This window comes from Phacochoerus africanus, chromosome 13, assembly GCF_016906955.1.
Source record: "Phacochoerus africanus isolate WHEZ1 chromosome 13, ROS_Pafr_v1, whole genome shotgun sequence".
In the NCBI taxonomy this organism is placed as follows: Eukaryota; Metazoa; Chordata; class Mammalia; order Artiodactyla; family Suidae; genus Phacochoerus; species Phacochoerus africanus.
In genome coordinates this window covers 66,286,901-66,308,648 of record NC_062556.1, presented here as the reverse complement: position 1 = coordinate 66,308,648, position 21,748 = coordinate 66,286,901, and the positions used below count along the sequence as shown (strand labels likewise).

At 43.0% G+C, this 21,748-nt stretch overlaps 1 protein-coding gene and 1 long non-coding RNA gene across 7 annotated transcripts in view; one reads left to right on the top strand and one right to left on the bottom strand.

Moving 5' to 3' along the window:
• The window catches only part of RAP2A (RAP2A, member of RAS oncogene family), a 39,386-nt gene extending 19,635 nt beyond the window's left edge, over positions 1 to 19,751 (bottom strand). The window contains exon 1 of the mRNA XM_047755979.1: positions 19,356 to 19,751. Coding sequence (XP_047611935.1) covers positions 19,356 to 19,669 — 314 coding nt within the window. The 5' untranslated portion in view covers positions 19,670 to 19,751. The remainder of the gene's footprint in view (positions 1 to 19,355) is intronic.
• A 369-nt stretch (positions 19,752 to 20,120) lies between these two features.
• LOC125113452 (uncharacterized) overlaps positions 20,121 to 21,748 on the top strand; it is an 82,848-nt gene continuing 81,220 nt past the window's right edge. For 3 of the 6 annotated variants that reach the window (XR_007131463.1, XR_007131461.1, XR_007131458.1), the window contains exon 1: positions 20,121 to 21,318. This is a non-coding gene — a long non-coding RNA (uncharacterized LOC125113452). The remainder of the gene's footprint in view (positions 21,319 to 21,748) is intronic. The other 3 variants (XR_007131462.1, XR_007131459.1, XR_007131460.1) reach the window with 3 other exon arrangements.

The following is a 21,748-nucleotide window of genomic DNA, read 5'->3' as shown; positions in this document are numbered from 1 at the left end:
GGGACACATACACGAAGAACAGGTACAGCTTTCATCAACCTAAGGAACGCAGGTGTTCAGACATAAACACGCATTTTATCTGTAGTGAGAGCTGAAATCTAAAACCTCTGCATTAAAAAACGGGTCCAACTATTGTATTTGCAAAGACTGGTCAAGAATATCCAGGCTATTTGAACTGTTACCTAAGTTTACATGGAACTATAGGCTCTATCTTCATTTATAGACTACGAGCATCCCTTCATTTCAGAACTCTTGGCAAAAATGCTGATGAATGAAAATTCACGTACGTTTGCTACCCAGCTAAAGTTCGGTTATAAATACTTTTTAAAAGTTACCTCTGACTGAAGAAGATTTAAAGATGCACCAAAGCTAATGAAGAGCTAATACATATTGGAAACTTTTTTCTAAAAATTAAAGTATAAATTAAACACTAATTTACAATGTTGTGCCAATTTCTGCTGTACTTTAGAAACTTTTAAGTTACGAACAGAAGAGTATTTGTCCTGGGAGATCTTCCTACTGTTGTGGTAAGATTTTAAAATATTTATTTCTAAATCACTACATACAAACAGCACCAAATAAACTAAAAGAATAAACAAACAAGGAAACCCACAGAATTTCTAGAAAGCTCAGGTTATCAGACCAGGAGAATTAGCTTTTCTTCTTTCCAGTAATAAACAGCTCGGGGGAAGAACACATCCATTATTCATGACAGGTTGCAAGTGGTTGGTTCAACTGGGTACGTTTGATTGGTGATGTCTACGAAAAAGGTTTTTTTCATTTGAACCGGGAGAAGCAGCAGGTGACAGATGGCAAGGGAAAACCAAACAAATGCACAATGAAGAAAGGAGCTGGAAACTATCACTACTGGCAGAGCATTACTGGGCAGTTATGGTGCCCAAGAGCAACCAATGGAGAATGATGAGCGGCAGATCTTTTGACACGATTCAAGCCAAGCCTTGAAGTAAAAGAAGTTAGAAACAGTTCTAAGAAGTCAGGGAGCGAGGGAGAGAGGGTGGTAAACACAAGTCTTCAACAGGCTCTAAAGGAAATCAGGTTTGGGGTGAGAGGCGGTAACAATAGGTCTGGAACCGTGGTGATGACAGGGGACCTGCAGCGGGAGGATTAGTGGATGTGAGAAAATCTGTCCCTTCATTTTCATCCCGGCTACGAAAGCCCTCTCGTTTCCAAAATAACTTCCACCTGAGCTTTGCAACAGTCTTCTAACTGATCCCACCTCCAATTTCGCACCCTTCTATCCTACCCTATATGCCACTTCCACAAAAGATCTTAAATCACTGCACACAGCCCCCTCCCCACCTCCAGGCTCTGTTTCAGAAAAATACGTGGTGGCTCTACAACCACTAGATAAAGGCTATCCCTGGGTTAACAGTCAAGGTCAACCACAGTTGGGTCACTGGCTAAAATCATGACGGAGTGTGGTACCGGTGGGGAGAGAACTGGATTTAGATGTAGGGAACCTAGAAAAAGTCCCAGCTGCCCCCCCCCCAGTTATGTCACATGACTTCTGTGAGCCCCGCGTCCCTTATGTGTAAGATCAATGTGGCTGAGCCCAAGGTATTATGTTACGGGACCATGGTGCTGCTTCCTTTTAATAACGGCAGCATCTGCAGAGGGCTCGGTAGGTGCCAGACACTGTGCTAACCAGTTTACATGAATTATCCACTGAAGTATTACGGATACTGTAAAATGCTACCGAAATGCTAATTATTCTTTTCTAAGTTTTCTCAAACCATCTGTTTGAGAATTCATTTCTAGAATTTTAAGTGTGGTGATATAGCTGTGAAAATGGAGAAAAACTATTATATAGCCTCTTGCTTCCTATCTCTGGCTTCCATTCTCTGGCAGGATGACCACACCTAACCTTCTGCTCTTAAAGACCATTAATCCTTGCGGGAATGATTTGAGGAAAACAGGATAGATTGCTATTCCCTCTAATATCAGAAGCTGACAGTTTACCATCTTTTCCAAGCGAAGTCTCTCTCCTTATTCTAGGCACCTTTTCGCTCCACACAGTGCTGAGTCAGGTCACTGGACCTGAACCATGGTCCTGAAGTCCTAGGAAGACACCATGGCATAATAATAATAATAAAAAAAAAATAGAAACAAAACTCTGCATAGAATTAGCAGTTCTGAGATAAAGTCTTGTTTCTGCCTTAAACCACAGCTGTGCTACCTTGAAGTTCCATCTGGGACCCCAGGATGGCAAGGGACACGAATGTTTCACACGGAGCTGTATCTTCAGAGCTGGAATCAATTCTTGACAAAGCCGGACGAAAGGGAGTGAGTGAATGAAGGGACGGTCTCCAAGGATGACAGTTTTCGCATGTAGCCCGCAGTGAAGGGGTCGCAGAAACAACGCCAACACGCCCAAGGTCTCCAGGCCGAAAACGCATTTTGGATGCACACTATCTAGAATGCTTTATTTCTTATCCTTTATTTTATTCTTTACCATTCTTTTAATGCTTTTTCTTATTTTTTATTCTTTATCACTCTTTATGCAGTTATTATTTTTTAATTCTTTATCAATTTTTATTTTTTATTCTTTATCAGTGGATGCTGAAATGCTCAAACTGACTTGCAACAGAAGGGTCCCCAGACATGCGGGAGGGATGTGGTCAAAGTCCAGGATGTAGTGAAACGAAGGGACCTTTTATTCCTAATTCAACAAACATTTACTAGAAGCTTTCTTTGTGCCAGAAAACAAAACTGAAGCAGACCACCGCCAAATAAACACCTGAAGGAAGTGTTTGTCAACACAAATTAGCGCATGTCCACCACTTTTATCAACAATAGACACTGTGGACAGAGTGACGGGGAGGACGCCGTATAGACTAGTATTACAAGTGGCTGCAAAGGATGTACAGATAGACTTAGGTTCTTCTGCTGAAACTAAACTTCAGTACGTTACATGCTAATACATTTAAATGTAATCTTCAAAGTGCAATTCGCCGTGTGGGTGAGAATGGCACGACGACACAGGACCCATAAAGCGTGAGGGCAGATGGTGGGTGCTTGCATCAACCTGCCACCTCTGGAAGAGTTAAAATACGTTCAGTCATTCCCCTATCACTCATCCTCAACAAATAGCCTTTAGAGACCTTTACAGAGAAATTCAAAGGATCAATGCTACTCTTTTATCAAAACAGTTTCTAAAATATCAACATGTTCACCTAAAAATGTCTCATTGTCCCAGGTAACTCCTGCTGCCTTTAAAAACTACCCCCGACCCTAATGGCTTGACGTAACCAATTTACACTCTTTGGTGATGGTGTGAATTGGGAATCTGTGCAGAGCTCAGCTGGGTGATTCTTCCGCGCCACGTGGCATTGAGGGGTTCCCTCAGGGGTGCTCGGCTAGGGCAGAGTCACGGCTGGCTCCACTGCAGGCCTGGCACGCTGGGGGTCAGAGCTGGAAGGGGGTATGTAGCTCCCTCTCTCTCCCCATGTGGTCTCCCTGGGGGGTAGCTGGACTTCTCACGTGGCAGCGCAGGGCTCCAAAAGACCATGGGGCAAGGTGGCTCGGCCTCCTAGAGACAAGGCTCCAAACTTGCCTGGCATCCCTTCTGCCATACGTTCTGGGTCAAAGTAGTGACAGGCCAGCCCAACTCAAGGGGAGGGGAAATGGACCCCACCTCTCACGGGAAGTTGGGCCAAACAATCCACCGCTGTCTTTAGCCCGGCGTGCTTACTGAAAGAAATGTCACCTTTTCAACTAAATAAGACTGCCGGTTTATGGGGCTCCCCTGACGTAAATTAAGAAATGAGGATACAGAAGGATGTTGGCCAAATCAAAGAAAGAGACTTGTTCACCTAGACTAGATATCACAAAAAGTTGAAACTGTCATGATTTTACAATCAGGTAACTTAAGGGAAGAGTTGAGTGTGACCACATGATTTATTGCCAAGAGCCACTTGGGAGATGGAAAGGGGCCCTGTAAATAAATGTGCCAGAGCAGCAGGCCTAAGCCTGAACGGCCCCAGGTGAACAGAGACACTCGGTTACCTCTGGAGAAAAGGGAACAGATCAAAGCAGTGGTATTCATTCAAAGGAAAATCTTTATGGGATTGTTGTAAGCCAATCAGGATGGCCTACAAAAGTGTCAGGATCTGTGATTAATAGGCTGTGCTGATGGGAGCAACAAAACGACTCTCCTTCCTCCCAGAGAGTCCCCCCCCATAAACGGACAGGCATTTCTCTCGGTAAGACCAGACGATGCACTCCGGGGAGCCTGAGGCACAGACATCCTCCAGAGCAGCCTTTTCAAATGTACGCTTGGACCTCGAGGAGGCGTCCTACCAGCAAACACTGTTTTTCCCCTTTTCTTTTTAGGGCCACACCTGCAGTGTATGAGAGTTCCCGGGCTAGGGGTCAAATCAGAGCTGCAGCTGCCAGCCTAGGCCACAGCCGCGTCAGATCCTCAGCCCACTGAGCGAGACCAGGGATCGATGCCGCATTCTCGGGGATACCGGTCAGGCCTGTCACCGCTGAGCCACGACGTGAACTCCCAGCACACACTCTTTATGAGCTTCCTCCCTGAAGGGGGCCGTGTGCCAACACGGGTCAAGGGCCATGGGAGAGCAAGAACAGATAGAGTTTATGTAAACAGTATGTTCTTTAATGCAAGACCACTGGAAAAAAAAGTTTTCTGTCATTACTATACGCATAAACTAATGAATCACTGAGAAGATACTTTCTCATCTCCTGCTTTTCGAAAATAGATTTTAAAAATTGCCCTAACTTTCCAGTTAGCTTTCACTTATGCACACACTGGTCTTCCGATGAGTGTCCAGCCCTCACCAGGCCAGCAGGACTGATGGCCGAGGTCTGTCTGGAGCATTGGTTTGCAAAGGAGAAAAGAGAAAGTCTGGGCCTGTGACGTCATCTGAGGGGGACGTGGGGACTCTGTTTTGGAGAGTGTAGTTTTATATATACCATATTTAGATATCTCAGTTTCACTAAACACAAAGATAAAGCTTATTCTTTGTGTCTTAATCTATATCCAGCTATCACTGATAACACACTTTTCTCTTTAGCCAGTCTCCCAGTTTACCTTCCCTGGATATTCTGTTTTCTCTCAATTATCCATTAATCAGTTTGCTTTTTTAATGCTTTCTAAGGCAACAATCGTGTCGTTGGTGTGGCATATGAAGGTTCCCAGGCTAGGGGTTGAATTCGAGCTGCTGGCCTACACCACAGCCACAGCAACTCCAGATCCAAGCTGTGTCTGTGGCCTACACCAGAGCTCACGGCAACGTCGGATCCTTAACCCACTGAACGAGGCCAGGGAGTGAACCCACAACCTCATGGTTCCTAGTTGGATTCATTTCCACTGTGCCATGACGGGAACTCCAAGACTTCACTTCTAAGGAGTACTAGTAAGTACTAACTATCACCAAGTAAATATAAAACTTCTGGCATTAGTCTTACAAATTTGCGACCTTCTATAATGAGTCAGAACACACCCAAACGTCTCTAGAAAAGGTGGGAGAAATAGGTGAGGGAGATGAGAGGTACGAACTTTCCAGCTATAAAACAAATGAGGCAGAGGGATGAAATATACAGTGAACACTTGTACAGGGGACTACAGTCCATCACGATGTACTATCATCGGATGGCGACAGGCTTATCGTGGTGACCTTTTGTAACGTATGGGAATAGTGAGTCACCGCGCCGTGCACCAGGAGCCACATAGTGTCAGGGGCCAATTATACTTCAAAAACAAACAAACGCATAGAGGAAGAGAACAGACTTGTGGTTACTAGAGGCAGGGGCCTGTAGAAGCGGGGGAAGAATTGCATGAAGGTAGTTAAGACGGACAAACTTCCAGTTCTAAGTAAAAAGTACGAGGGATGTGACACGCAACCCGCTAAATATAATTAACACCGCTGGACGCTATATACGAAAGGGAAGAGAGTAAACCCTAAGGCTCATCACAAGGAAGAAAACTTTTATTCCCATTTAATGTTGTACCTGTATGAGCTGACGGATGTTCGCTACACTTACTGTGGTCATTTCATACTGTGTGTAAGTCCAATCGTTACACTGTACACCTTATAGAGCTGTATGTCAACTGTATAAAATAAGAAGAAAAAAGAAGTTGTATCAAAAGAAAAAATTTGTAGACACCCTAGTAAAAGCAATGTCTTTGGTGGAATAACACTTTAAGACTTAGAAATCAAATTGTTTTTAAAAATGTTTTCTGTCTCTCTCTCCATACATCACAGACTCAATGCTGTCAAATATATATTCATTTGGAGTACATTCTGGCGTAGCAGAAGGACAAAGATAGTATCTTGTACTTATTCTGCATAATGCCTGGGGCAGTGTTATGCAAATGAAGAGGCTTAAACCCAAAGCTTTTGATGTTGACAGTTGTGACTTTTACATAAAGACAAAACTTCTGGGATCAATTTATTAAAAAGCTCTGTCAACACATTTTTCTCCATCAGGCCCCCTTTCTCGCTCTCTCTCTCTCCATACACACATGCACATGCACACACAATCATATATAACTAGGCATAAACACTATTAAAATTATCTTCACTCCATGTGTATAGTTCTGGCATTCATAAAAAGCTGTATGATCATTTTCAACTTAAAAAAAGTGTTATTTAACAAATACTATATCCCTCATCATTTTTATCCAGTATTTTTTTACATTTTAAATATATGTACTAAAAAATCATCACCATTCTTTATGAGTCACAAAAACATACTGTCACCATCTATAGCCAACAGCCTCATGGAAGGCAAAGACACAAAGCCCTCTGGATCTGTGCTTTAAGCTCCGTAACATAGACACGGCACTAGCACTTCCGACATGGACAAGAAGGCAATGGAAAGATGCAAACGCAACGCTAGGTGAGCTCTCTAACTTATTTAGATACGCGAAGGCAACTCTGAGTCTAATGCCTAAAAATTGCACGGCAGTATACTGTTTTATAAAACTAGAAAGTGCCAGGGTCTCATTTCTATTTCTGTATTTTTGGTGACACTTTATTGCTGATATTTTAGGGTTACTATGGAAAGAAACCCTTTGCATTCATTACCTCCTGGGTTATGATCTTATACCCATATTCTAGATGCAGTCGTTGAGATGCAGAGAATGCTAACTTGCTCCTAATCACATAACTGGTAAGTGCCCACGCTCAGCTTTAACCAGATTAACGCTTTTGGTCTTCATAGATAAGATCAGATGAGTATACACAATAAAATAAAACGCCGTCTTAGAGAAATTATAATCATAATATATAAAATTTATATAATTTATGTAAACCATATAAATATACTGTATTTATTATGTGCATTGGAAACCTAAGGATGCATGTATTTATAAGTAAGGACCAAATTAAGAACAAAATTTTCCATTCAAAACCAGAGAAAAACACTCTGATTTCATTTGCAGAGAGATGTTAGGACACCTAGTAAAGAAGAAAATATTTAGATGTACTGAATTATTAATATGATGTAGGATTTCCACATTTGAATTATTAATTTTTAAGGGCTGCTCCCAGAAAAGCATGAGAAACAACACTCTTAAATGTTTTAAGTAAAAGTTTATAATGTTTCTCTGGGGTAATTTTACTAAGTGATTTTAAGATAGTTATAATTATGGTCATCTTTATCTATTTTTACTGTCTTACAGGCAGAGCTGAATCAATAACACCCTGGACAGAAACAGCAAACCTCTTATAAAGATGAGTCTCCCAAGCCTCCATAGCAACCCGCTGTAGTAACGAACACACATTCTGGTCAGAATCCTACTGCAACATCCCTTCCTTTGTTCTAAATCTCACAAGGCAGGAGCTCTCCTGCGGTATCAGAAAGAACACAATTTCACGAGAAATGTGTCTTCATATTTACAATGCAACAAACAGTAATAAATGCTTCCTCAAAAGATACGTTTTATGCATCTTTTTGTTCCTTGACTAAATGTTATCTTTCTCTGTAACAGAGGTAGTCATGTTGGGAAATTCATTTCACTTCTGGAGCATTTACAGAGCATTGTTGGAAAATGGAAAAGCAGGAAGAGAAGAGAAAAGTTGTTTCAAACTATGAAAGAGATAGTTCCATTTATTTTTCTTAAGAGTAAAATATTCTAGGACAGCAGTTTTCAAACTATATGTGATGAGATCAACTCAGTGGATCGAGAGGAACACCTAAAAAATAAAATAGAAAATATAATACAAGTAATACGAGCAGATGTAACTATTGTTTCATGGAATTTTGGTTTCAGTTATACATATTTATTCCTGTATGTGAACTGTAAAATGCATTTCCAAGGGCCATAATTAAGAAAATGTAAAAAGCCACTGGTGATTGATTACAAATAAGTACACAGAGTTTTTATATATACATATATATGTATATATACATATATACATATATATATATATATCTTGTTTTCTGGCAGATAATAATTTTAAAAAATGGTAAGACACTGAGAAAAGAACTTGAAGAAGACACGAATAAATCTAACGCTGTTCCATACTCATGGACTAGAACTGTTAAAATGTCCATACTATCCAAAGCCATCTACAGATGGAATGCAAACCTTTAAAAAATTCCAATGGAATTTTTTTACATAAATATAACAAACAATCTTAAAATTGTATAGAATCACAAAAGACTTCAAATAGCCAAATCTTGAGAAAGAAGAACCAAGCTGAACGCATCACACTTCCTGATTTCATACTATATTGCAAAGCTATAATGATTAGGACAGTATGGTACTGCATAAAAATTAACTCACAGATCAATGAAACAGACCAGAGAACCTATAAATAAACCCGTACATATATGGTCAACTAATTTACAAAAAAGGAGCCAAGCGTATACAATGGGGAAATGACAGTCTCCTTAGTAATGGGTGCTGGGAAAACTGGATAGCAACATGCACTAGAATGGAACTGGATCACTTGAACATAAGACCTGAAACCATAAAACTCCTGGAAGAAAACACAGTTGGGTATGCTCCCTGACATTGGTCTTGGCAATGATTTTTTTCGATTTTACACAAAAAGCAAAGGCAGACATAAAATAGTGGGACTATTTCAAACTAAAAAGTTTCTGTACATCAAAGGAAAACATCAAATGAAAAGGCAATCTGTAGAATGGAAGAAAATATTTGCAAATCATATATATGATAAAGGGTTAATAGTCAAATATTTTAAATTTATTTGGATAAAGTATCAAAATACTTTTAAAAATTCATACAACTCAATAGAAATAAAAATCCAATTTATTTATTTTTTATTTTTTGTCTTTTTGCCATTTCTTGGGCTGCTCTCGAGGCATATGGAGGTTCCCAGGCTAGGGCTTGAATTGGAGCCACAGTCGCCAGCCTACGCCAGAGCCACAGCAATGCGGGATCCGAGCTGCATCTGCAACCTACACCACAGCTCACGGCAACGCCAGAACCTTAACCCACTGAGCAAGGCCAGGGACCGAACCCACAACCTCATGGTTCCTAGTCGGATTCGTTAACCACCGAGCCATGACGGGAACCCCAAAAATCCAATTTAAAAATGGGCAGAGGAGTTGAACATTTTCCCAAAGAGGACATATTAATGGTGATCAAGTACATGCAAAGGTGCTCAACTCACTAATCAGGGAAATGCATACCAAAAGCACAGTGAGATATCACCTGTTAGAGTGACTATTATAAAAAAGATAGAAAATAACAAGTGTTGGTGAGAATGTGGAGAAAAGAAACCCCCTGCGCTCCATGGGTGGGAAAGTAAACAGGTGCAGCCGCGATGGAAAATAATATAGAGTTTCCTCAAAATATTAAAAGTAGAACTAGAGTATGATCTAGCAATTCCACTTCTGGGTTATTTCCCAAGAAAACGAAGTCACTATAGAGATCTCTGTACCCACAGGTTCACTGAGGCATTAATTACAAGAGTCAAGACATGGAACCAACCTAAGTGTCCACTGACGGATGAACTGATAAAGAAAATGTGATACACACACACACATACATATGATAGATGTATGATATATAATACACACACACACACACACACAAAATAATACTATTAAACCATAAAAAAGGGAAATCCTGCCATTTGAGACAGTTATGTATAGACCTAAAGGGCATTATGCGAAATGAAATAAGTCAGCGAGAAAAAGACAAAGGCTGTATAATTTCACTTATAAGCAGAATTTAAAAAACCCCCACAAAACAGAACCCAGAGATAGAATAAATAGGGGAGGGGGTGAAATGGGTAAAGATGGCAAAAAGGTACAAGCTGACAGTTACAAGATAGATGATAAACAAGTCCTGAGGCTGTAACCTATAGCCTGGTGACTCTAGCTCGCAATACGCTATGGGATCCGTGAACAGTGCTAAGGGAGACAATCACAACAGCTGTCAGCACACACACGAAATTCTGTAACTGTGTGTGGCGACAGATACTAGCTAAACTTGCCATGGGGATCATTTTGCATTTTATACATACATCAGGTCATTATGCGTTGTAAGAAATAACTCCTAAATGTTTTAAATAATGGTTTACAATGTTTGTCGTGGGCAATTTTACTAAGTGAAAAAAAGCCCTAAAACGAATACAATGTTATATGTCAATTATATCCCACTACAAATCAACTTTAAAAACCCACAAAATAATTAACCACCATACTTCTCCGTAAAATACTTAGCTTGGCATGTCTTCAAATCTTAAGCATATTAAGAAAATAAAACAAAACAAAACGGAAAAAAACCAACAATCTATCCAATTCTGCCAGGGAATACATTTCAGCACTTTTGAGTAGAAAGAATGTATAATTTGCAAGTGTACTTTATTCACATGCTGTAAAGTATTTTAAATAGCTTACTCAGAGTTTTTAGCAATGTGTGATAAGTACACTGCCAACATGAAGTTATGAAATGCATCAAACTACAAAGAATTCCAATGATGCTTTCTCACTGGGCTTCCCAAACCAGGCCATCAATATAATATGCTGCTGATATTTGATTCAGATACTCAATAACCTTACTCTCACTCACAGGCTTAAAAAAAATCTTATTTCGTAGCTGTGGCCTTTAATTTAACTGCAATGTATTAAAAATTGGGCTAATGTAGGTGTTTATTTTTTATTAGGTTTCCTACAAGAATAAAAGGGGAAACAGTTGAAATACTAGGTCTGGTATTTTCAAAGAGGTTTCAATCTTTTAGAAGTATAATTTAAACACTATTTAGTACATACCACGACAAAACTTTAGCAACTAGAAATATGCTATGTTTATGTATTTTCATGACCTTAAACTTCACCAAAATAAATATATTTTACTTATATATTTTACTGAAATGCAGATGTCTAAAATCACAGCCATTATTGCCATCACCGTACTAAAAGGCTCAGTTTGATCTGGTAAAGTTTAAAAGTGTGTTTAAGAAATTAATTTTTCTGTCAGGATGAGAAAAAATTTTAATATAATGAACCATAACTGTACAACAAATAAATAAAAAGGCAAATATGTATGGGGTTATTTTTGTACACCATTAAAATTTCATGATACATTTCCTACAGAGGTACTATCCCTACATTTTGACTTTTGTCACTCTTCTGTCTCCATCTGTTTTATCTTGGGCTAAAGTGGGAGTTCCCATCATGGCGCAGTGGAAATGAATCTGACTAGGAACCATGAGGTTGTGGGTTCGCTCCCTGGCCTCACTCAGTGGGTTAAGGATCCAGCATTGAGGTGAGCTGCAGTGTAGGTCGAAGATGTGGCTTGGATCTGGTGTTGCTGTGGCTATGGTGTAGGCTGACAGCTGTAGTTCCAATTGGACCCCAAGCCCAGGAACCTCCATAGGCTGCGGGTGAGGCCAAAAAGAAAAAAAAAAAGTCTACTCACAAACTCAAATATTTTCCCCCGAATGTACAGTCCTCACAACTCTTTTATACCACAAGCCACAAAGATGAAAGTGCATGAGAAAGGAGTAGGTAAGAACAGATGGAGAGAAACGGGGAACAGGGAAACGTCAGAGGCAGAGGTAACCCTGGAGTGGAAAACACACTTCCCCCCCCAGGGCCTCAGGCTCTGAAGACAACAGCTAAGAGAGAAACTGTGTAAGAATTATCCTTGAAAAAAAATCCCTTACCTATGATGTACACAGTCTTATGTAAAGATCATCGCTTAGAAATATGTATCAATGTGATTTCGTGTGGCATAAATAATTTCCAAAAAGATGGTGTGCAGAGTTAAATCACTCAAGTGTAGTTAGTGTTCCTGGAAAAACTTAATAAAAAGATTCCAACTTTGTTGGCTCTTTCTGTTGGCTGTGTCATCTGGAAACATTTTTACTAGTTGCTCCTCCTTAATGTTTAGCTGTTAGCTGTTAATTAATTATCTGACTTGTTCCTAAAGGAGAGTGAGAAAGTCAGTGTTGCCCACTTGCCTGGGGCCGGAGTATTTCTCATTCAGGGCTCAGTCACATCACCTCTCAAATCACTCATTGGTTCCTTTTCTCAGAGGATTTATCAATATGTAGGGACAAGTGATAATTTTTATCTGTGTGCAATGGAATGGCTGGCTGGCTATTTAAATTCTTACCCCACCCCCTTTTTAAACCAACACTGTAATGACTCCTTTGATCAGAGATTATACTGATACAACTGTCACAAAATCTTAACCTGGTAAGATCTGCAGGTCACAGGCTCCTGATTCTTTAAGGTTCCTATGAAACTATCTCTTCCCTGATGGCACTAACTAGATTGACATTTTCTTGGACTGCAGAGCTGGAGGAAGATCATTTATTTACAAAATGAAGTTACAAAATTCTAATCCTGGGATGACAAAAAGAAAACTACTGTATCATAATACTCTTAAGTTTACAGGGCAGCAAAAACACACGAGTCTCTCTTTGAGGAAAAAAAACTCTGGGCTATAAAAAGTGACTCATAGCTATTAGGCGCTGTACCTTGGAGGAGCTTTCAATTGCGATTTTGGTTTGGGGAGGTTTCAAGCTGGGGAAGGAGGTGCTGGTGGAAGAAGGAATTGGCGGCAGATGCCAGAAATCACTTATTGGGACAAACGTCACTGATGTGCTTCCTGGCTTCAGCTCCCCTGCGCCAACCCGCTGTGGATCTACGCGTAGCAGTTGGCCATTCACCTCCACCTAGGAGCAGGCTTTTAACTTCACCGTGAAGAGAAAAAGTGCCAACTGTCAGCAGGGTCACTTAAAAGTGCTCATGCAAATGATAAGGGAAATATCAATAGCGAGAGTAAAAAAAAAAAAAAAAGAAGTAACTTATATTCACTTTGGTAGCACAAACCAACCACCATTCTTTATCCCACTCTTCAGACACACATGACTTTTAATTTAGCCTGTTCCAATACATCGAGTGGCCTCTATTCAGCTGACAACTCTTAAATTCTACCCTTGGCCATGTTCATGCCTAATTTCTATTCCTGGCCAAATCCATTCATTTATCTCTCTATATACTTGACCCAGCAGTTTCCATCTACCCTCTAAATCTGAATTACACAGAGAATCCTGAGTCTTTATATTTATATATAAAGTGACCTTTCAGGCCTTATTCCAATAGTCTAATTGCTTATTAGGTGCATCTATCTGGATGACTACCATCCCAAAGCTGAAATCATCGCCCCCAGCTAGTCCGCCCTAATCCTATTCACTCATGTTCAAAAAGTCAATTCTGACTGTTCCCGCTCTCTCTCCAAGTTGGATTGATTCCTTCTTTACAACATTATTTGCATCCGTTCTTTCCTTTCTGTTCCTACAGACACCACGCCAACTGAGCATCTTTGTACTTCATCTCGAAATGAGATGATGACAATACTTTACGACTCCTCCTTCTGACTCTAGTCTATGACCACTAAGCCTTTATATTAGCACCACCATATTTTTTTCTCTAACAATTCTGATCATGATCCTTAACTGCAAGATCAAGTCCAAAGTCGTCTCACTTTCTGTAACTTAGCTGTATGGATTTTAGCCTTACCTCCTCTCGCACGTCTGTGTAAATTCCCGGGTGAGCCAATCGGGTCCATTTAACAGCCAACGAACAAACCCTGTGCATTTCCCACGCCGTGTCCTCCATCTGGAAGACACTGTGCTCCTGACTCTTTATGGTTCCGACCGCGCTTCATCTTCCCTCATCACCCAAGGACACAGAAGTCCTCTCACAGAAGGTTAGAGCAGAGGGGACATCATCTCCTCCAGCCCCACAATAGCCTTTCAAGATTCATCTCCTCCCTCTACAACATCAAAACGCTTGGAGAAAACTGCGGCTGCTAAAATACTTTTCTCTCTGGACCCTAATTCTTCCAACACATTTTTCGTGCTTGTTTCCTGTGTGCCAGGAGCTGTGCTAGCCACTTGGGATTAGAGTTTAATGAGAAAAACCAAGGGTTCCTAGGTTATCACACAAATGATGCCACTTTGATGAGGACAACCCGAGGAGAGGAGCCACGGGGTGCCACTGAGGTCTGAAATACCAGTGGCCGAAGGACAGGGCGAGGCATGAATGAAGTTACTGTAGTGTGGGAGGAGGGGAAGGCACGCCTTCAATTTGGGAAGACGAGGAAGGCGTCCCTGAGAAGGAACTCTGTTAAGCAGGGGCCCAAGAGTAGAATCCACCCTGCAAACCTGCAGAAGGGAAGCCCAGAGATGGGCACTCCCGTGGAACTCAAGGCAGGTATGGGTGCTGGAATCCACGGGGAGAGGGAGGGTGCCGGGGGGAAGCTGGAAAGGCAAGGAGGGATAAGACACGAGGGGTCTGGGAAGGTCATGCTGAAGATTTCTGGCCTTGCCGAGCATGTTCCAACATACTTCCAGTCAGGACCACAGCTTACCCTGGGAGGAATGGGAGAAGCGATTATGAAATGAGAAAGAACCTGAGGAGTTCCCGTCGTGGCGCAGTGGTTAACGAATCCGATTAGGAACCATGAGGTTGCAGGTTCGGTCCCTGCCCTTGCTCAGTGGGTTGACGATCCGGCGTTGCCGTGAGCTGTGGTGCGGGTTGCAGACGTGGCTCGGATCCAGCTTTGCTGTGGCTCTGGTGTAGGCTGGTGGCTACCGCTCCGATTAGACCCCTAGCCTGGGAATCTCCATATGCTGCGAGAGCAGCCCAAGAAATAGCAAAAAGCCAAAAAAAAAAAAAGAGAGAGAGAGAGAAAGAACCTGAGCTTTACGTCAACTTTCCATAAATATTTTCCGGATCCCTGTCACTCCTTCCTATGAGTTTGATCTCATCCAAAGTCGAGTTAAAAAAGAAAAACTTACGAAATTTTTTTTTTTTTTTTTGCTTTTTAGGGCTGTACCCGTGGCATACGGAGGTTCCCAGGCTTGGGGTCCAATTGGAGCTACAGGTGTGAGCCATGTCTGCGACCTACACTACAGGTCATGGCAATGCCAGATCCTTAACCCACTGAGTGAGGCCAGGGATCGAACCTGCAACCTCAAGGTTCCTAGTCAGATTCACTTCCACTGCGCAACAACAGGACCTCCATATGAACTTATAAGCCCACTTGGCTTAGACAGGAGTTTAAGTATATGCACAGGTTCCCCGTGCTTTTTAAAAACTGCTTTACACCACATCACTAGGTTAGTACCCATTTTGATAACCAAAGGAAATCAGAAGATGACTTCACTTTTGTGGGGAAAAAAAAAAAAAAAGGCAAGAAGTCAAAGTAGCGTTTAGAGTTTGTTCAGCTACAAGCAGTTAGGGGGTAGCAGGTAGCACCTCCAGGCTCCTGCCCCAGGAACCACATTCAGTGTCTCAGCGTCAAGCCGCCATAGCTTTGAACTGTGTCTGGGAGCATCTGTGCTTTACTGAGATTTTTTTTTTCTTGGGATCTGTAAGCAAGACGTGTCCTAAGGTAATTGTTCCTCCACTTTATGCTGCTCTGGCTTAGAAAAGGTTTTATAGGAAAGCGGTACTTTCAGATAGCGGGGGAAACCTGTATTTGGATGTCTACGAACCTATAGGCATTTAAGGGAACAAGGGCTTTTTTATAAGCAAGACAGCCCATCCAAGAACAAAGCAGTGAAAAGCTCCATTTCACTGTCGGGTCACGCATTGGTGCTACACCTAAAGTTAAATGCATTCCCTTGCCCTCTCCCATAAGATCCTTAATATGAGAACATACTTTAAGAGGACACCAATGAAATTTTTCTAAAGATTGTTTTCATCATGATGGCTTTTTTTAGCATCGTCTTTTCTATACTAGGTAATGAATTTCAAAATGCAATCACAAGTTTATCTGCTCTAAAATTACACTTATATCTGGGATACAATTTTAAGCAGATGGGGTGACCAGGACAAAGTTGAAGAACTGCTGGGTTTTTGAGCAATTTTTGTGTTCAAGGTTTTGTGTTGAACACCTTAAAATATATCATCTCATTTAATCCTAACAAAGACTCTGAGAGGTGCACTATACTCCGTTTCACAAACAAGGGAGAGGGAGCTTTTACAGAAGCAAGCATTTTCCCAACATCTGTATACCTCAGACCTGCACTGTCCACTGTCTGCAGTCACACGGGGCTGTGGAGCACCTGAAATGTGGCACGTCTATGGGCAGTAAATGCAAACTCAATACTAGATTTTGAACTTTTCGTATGAAAAAGAAAGCAAATATCTCAATTTTTCAATACTGATTACAGGTTAAAATGACAATATTTTAGATAGAATGGGTTAACTCAAATGCATTACTAAAATTAATTTCACCTGCTTCACATTTATAAAAAATCAGCTCTTGGACATTTAAAAATTACACATGTGGCCCACACTATATTCATACTGAAGAGCGCTGCCCTAGACCAAAGGCTACATCACTGAATTTGCCAGTAAATGCCAAGTTCAAAGGCAGCCTCATGTAGAAGAAAGAGCACATGGAGTCATGCAGATCTTGATTTAAATCTCTTCTCCATCAAGGACTAGTTTTGGGCAAAATACCAAACCTCTCTGCACTTCGCTTATGTCACTGGCATTATGGTGATATTAAATAATCCCAAGCAACTGTTGTATAGAGTATGCAAAGCAGCTAGCTGGCAGAGGCCAGGGAACAAGTACTGAATACCTGCTGCGGCAACTCATTAATTTAAAAATTCATTCCCCAAAAGAGTGGAAAATCCACTTGTTTGAAAATCATGTTTTATTCGCTTTGAGTGGGAGAAGTTAAAGACCCATCATACTGAATGCCTGCCTTAGCATAATGTATACTGTCATACACACCGATTCCCTCTCTCCTTCAGTGTTAAGTTGTTTACAATGTGCTGTAGGATGGGAGGCCAGATGACGAAGTTAAGGTGAGATAAAAAACAGCAGGACACAAAGGGCCCAACTGGTACCTATGGGCACAATGGATGATTCCAGTGAAAAGAGTTTACGAAGTCCACTGCAGCTGGGCTTTTCAACTGTACACATCGGCAACTGAGACTAGTGAGTACAATGACATTTGGGCAAGGGGAATTTTATTCTTCTTTTTCTTCCTGGGTCATAGTGCAAACAAATAAATTGTTCTAGCACACTAAGTTCAGACTAACTCATTCTTGGTAACCTCTAGTAAACTACAAAATCATGTGGACTATACTATCCAATAACATTCTGTCATATTCTGTCTTGTAAGTTTGTGCCAAGAAGTTGGCCCTGGGCTTGTGACTTTATCACAAGGAATTATCTGTGATATGTTTAAATACAAAGGGTGGAGCAGTTGGGGCGTTTACTTTACTATTTGATGTATGTACATGGCCTAAGATTGACATGTGACAATGCAGTAGATTGCCCTGTTCTAAGGGTTTTTTGTTTTTTAAAGCAGTATGAGGGGAATTAAAGATGTGAGTCATTTAAATACAGCCTCTTAAATATCATATACTTAATAAATTTAACACCAAAAGGGTTCCTATGTTAACTATAGCAATTAACTTTAAGAAATGAGACTGAAAAAGTAAAAAGCTGTCAGATTCACAGATCTTAGGACATTGTCAGAGGTCATGAAAACATTCACTGTATTCCAGCTTGAAATCTAACATATAAAATAACACACGAAATTTTAGTTTAGCTATTAAAGGGCATATTCAATGAGTTAAAGGAGGAGGGGAGAGGACCTCCCCTTTGATCTCCTATGTGGCATTAAAAATCCGCCTCTTGTAATGAATTTTTGAGCAAAGCTTGCGTGCACCTGACTTGGTATTTGCTCTTTCAAAATGAGTAGACTCAAACTGACTAAAAATGAGATTATGTCTATGATAACACTTATAACTAGCTTTTGCAACTGTCTACAAATTTAGGGTTACTGGTACAATTGGGAAAGAAAAGCAAAATTATGCTGAATCAAAATTATTGGCAATTATTAACTAATAGTAAGAATCAGACAAAACAGTAATGTGTAATTAAATGGTAATTAGAAAAATTTGCTAAAACTCTGAACTGAGATACTATTGCATTTTTTGATGCTAGAAATTATAGGAAAAAATATAAAACAAATAGCAGAAGCCATTAGGCTGTTATATTTCCAAAATGCACACTTGCGAAAAGAGTTTGTAACAGGAAAGAGCTTATCTGCTTTAACTTTAAATTAGCTAATATTTGAGTCACACCTTTGAAGAAACTCATTCTATTTTTAAGAATGCCTCTTTTTTTCCTTTCTTTTTGTTTCTGAGGGGTAAAGTGGCTAGATTAAAAAAAAAAAGTTAAGCCACATTCTTTAATGTGAATAGTACATTCGCGCTCCTACATACTAATAATACTCTCTTAATCCCACCGAGCTAGGTCTGCAAATAATTTGATAACCTGTCTCTAAAGTTTCATCTTAAGTGAAGAGTTCATTTTTGTAAAACGCCTTGCCACCATTCAATCTTCTATGTAATGAGAAAGATCTCTTTCCATTGGACTTGACATTTTTACCACATATGTGTAAGCAATTTTTGCTGTCAAATGCTGCAAAGGGAGGTTTTTTGTTGTTCCGTCTGAAAATGTCTCCACTATACTTGCACAGCTGCCTCCTCCCAGCAGAAACCTATCCGCCCCTCTCCCCCCACTGCAAGTTTTAAACTTTGTTTCCTTTGGGGTTCTGCACAACCGCTACTAATAATATCCAAGAGACAAAGAGCTGTGCTGTGGGTTCACCGGATGCCAAATTTGAGTTGTGAAACAAAGCACTCAAATTTGAGATTCAAGATGACGAGGAGGATGCTACCAGCTAAAAATTTAGGATAAAGCCTAAGACCCCAGAGCCACCTGCCTAGACAGCTCCTCCTGCCCACAGCCACCCCAGAGCACGCGGGAGGGAGTTCTGGCCCCGGGACAGGGGCTGCCGGCCGCACCGCGAAGCCCCCTGCCCGCGCCCCCGGCCCTCTCACCGCTTCACTCGGATGATCTGGTCCCGCATGGGCTTGATGTCCTGGAAGCTCTGCTGGTTGACGAGGCTATAGACGAGGATGAAGCCCTGGCCGTTCTTGATGTACAGGTCCCGCATGGACGCGAACTGCTCGGTGCCCGCCGTGTCCAGGATCTCCAGCACCGACGGCGACGAGTCCACCTCGATCTCCTTGCGGTAGAAGTCCTCGATGGTGGGGTCGTATTTCTCGATGAAGGTGCCGGTCACGAACTGCACGGTCAGGGCGGATTTGCCGACCCCGCCCGAGCCCAGCACCACCACTTTGTACTCGCGCATCGTCCCTCCGCGGCCGCCGCCGCCGCCGCTGCCCGCGACATAGACCTACGCCCGCCGCGCTGCGCCCCCCAACCCTGCGCCGGCGGCCGGCCCCGCCGCGTCCCGCGGCTGCCCCCACCTCACGGCCGCCGCGGCCCCCCGGGCGCCGGCGGAGGGAGCAGCAGCCCTGGGCATGGGCCGAGCCGGCGGCAATGCGGCCCCGCGGGCGCCGGCAGGCACTGAGGGCGAGCAGGGAGTGGGAGCTAAGGAGCCGCCGGAGCCGCCCGAAACGCGGGCCTGCAGTGCCGCCCGCCCCGCCCCTCGCGCCTCCACGCCCAGCTCCCCGCCCGCCGCCGCCGCCGCTCCCCTCGGCGCCGGAGCGCGCGCCCGAGCCCCAGCCGCAGCGCTGCTGGGGGCGGGGCCCGGCGGTCCGGGGCGGGGCCCGGTGGCGCAGCCCCGCCCTTGCTCCCCCGTCGCCTAGGCGACCGGCCTCGCGCGCTCCCGGGAGGCTCTGCGCCGCGCGGAAGCCTCGGCCCGCGCTTAGATAAACAACCACCTGGGCCACCTAACACCACCCCAGCCCGCAAGCCGCGTCGAACCCTGCGGACCCTGCGTACTGAGCACGCGCGGTTCTTCCGCCCGGGACGGGGACCGCTTCGGCTTGAGCACGCCAAGTTCAGAATTTGGCAGAGACGCGATGTTGGCGGGGCGAGAGCAGTCTCTAGGTTTTAACTTGAGACGGGGAGTGACAAGAAGACACCGGCAAGGTCCAAAAGGAGGCCTTGGCAGGAGGGCCTTGCTAGACACCACCCAGCCTGTGAGCTTTGGTTTTGTCCTGTATAAACATAACGAAAAAAGGCTTTGTTTAAAGGACGAGCATAAAACCGAAGTGAAGCTTTGTTTTAAGCGTCAAGACACAGAGGGAAAAGTGACAGGCCCTCATCCAGCCCACTGCCAGAGGCGGCAAAGGCCAGCGACCGCGCGGAAACCGGGCCCACGCCCGGTGACGTCGCCGGGAGTCCCGCCCACCTCCCCCCAGCCCCGCCCTTCTTCAGCGTCTGCTAGAAGTCGAGCTCTTCCCACGCCCTCTCAGCTACGGGCGCTTGGAAAACCGGGAGAGCGAAGCCCCAGGCGCAGTCAGAAGGCCTGGGGACAGCTCATAGCAACAGCCAGCCGGGGCACCTAGTAGGAAGCTGGGAGTCATTCCAGCCAACCAGTGCACGTCTCTGGACCCATGGTACCATTCTCGGCCAATAGAGAGCCACTTAATACCACGTGATGCCCACCCATCAACCAATGGGGGAAAAGCCTAGTTGCAGGCTCAGCCCTCCCACCTCCCACGCACGCTCTGCCAACCAACCGCAGGTGAGCTGGCGGATGGCGGAGACTTGAGCTGAGCCAACCAGAAATCGCGACTCCCTTGCCCCCAAGGGTGGGTGGAATGGAGACGGTAGGGCTGGTGGAGTTTGGGAGGTGTCAGTGATTGAGGGGACAGGTCGTTGCACCCTATGCTGGCAAGGGAACAAGATGTGTTGGAGGCGAGAACCATGGGTTTCGCTTTTAACGTCGTCTCGGTGGCATTCTGCCTAAATGACGGACCCGGAAATAGTGCTGAGTGATGTGGGCTGAATCGTGGGTCAATCGAGAAAACAGGGACTCTTGTCTTGAGGGTGAGAAAATTTCCGGTCATTAAAGAGACATACTGCAGCAGTTGCATGGGTCCTCCATGCGTGGCTCCTAAAACATTTTTAACAACTCCCTTTTAAAACTTACTGTTCTCTCTGTGGCATTAGATCATAATTAAACACTCTCTCCCACCTACAACGTTAAATTTAGGAGAAGTTATATTCCTAAACCTTCCTGGATTATGTTTTGTAATAATTGGTTATTGGATTTGCCTTCCTTAAACTATGTCCTTCTCGAACTAGTCTACAGCCATACATCACTCCCATTTCTTGGGAATGATAAATTTCTATAGTTCTAAGGTTTGATCATGGCATATTTCTTCACCCTTCTTCTTCCCCACAAGGTCATCAGGTAGAGAGGATTTTGGTCTGAGTTCTAAAAAACAGATGTTCCTTTCCCATCTTTTCTGTCAAT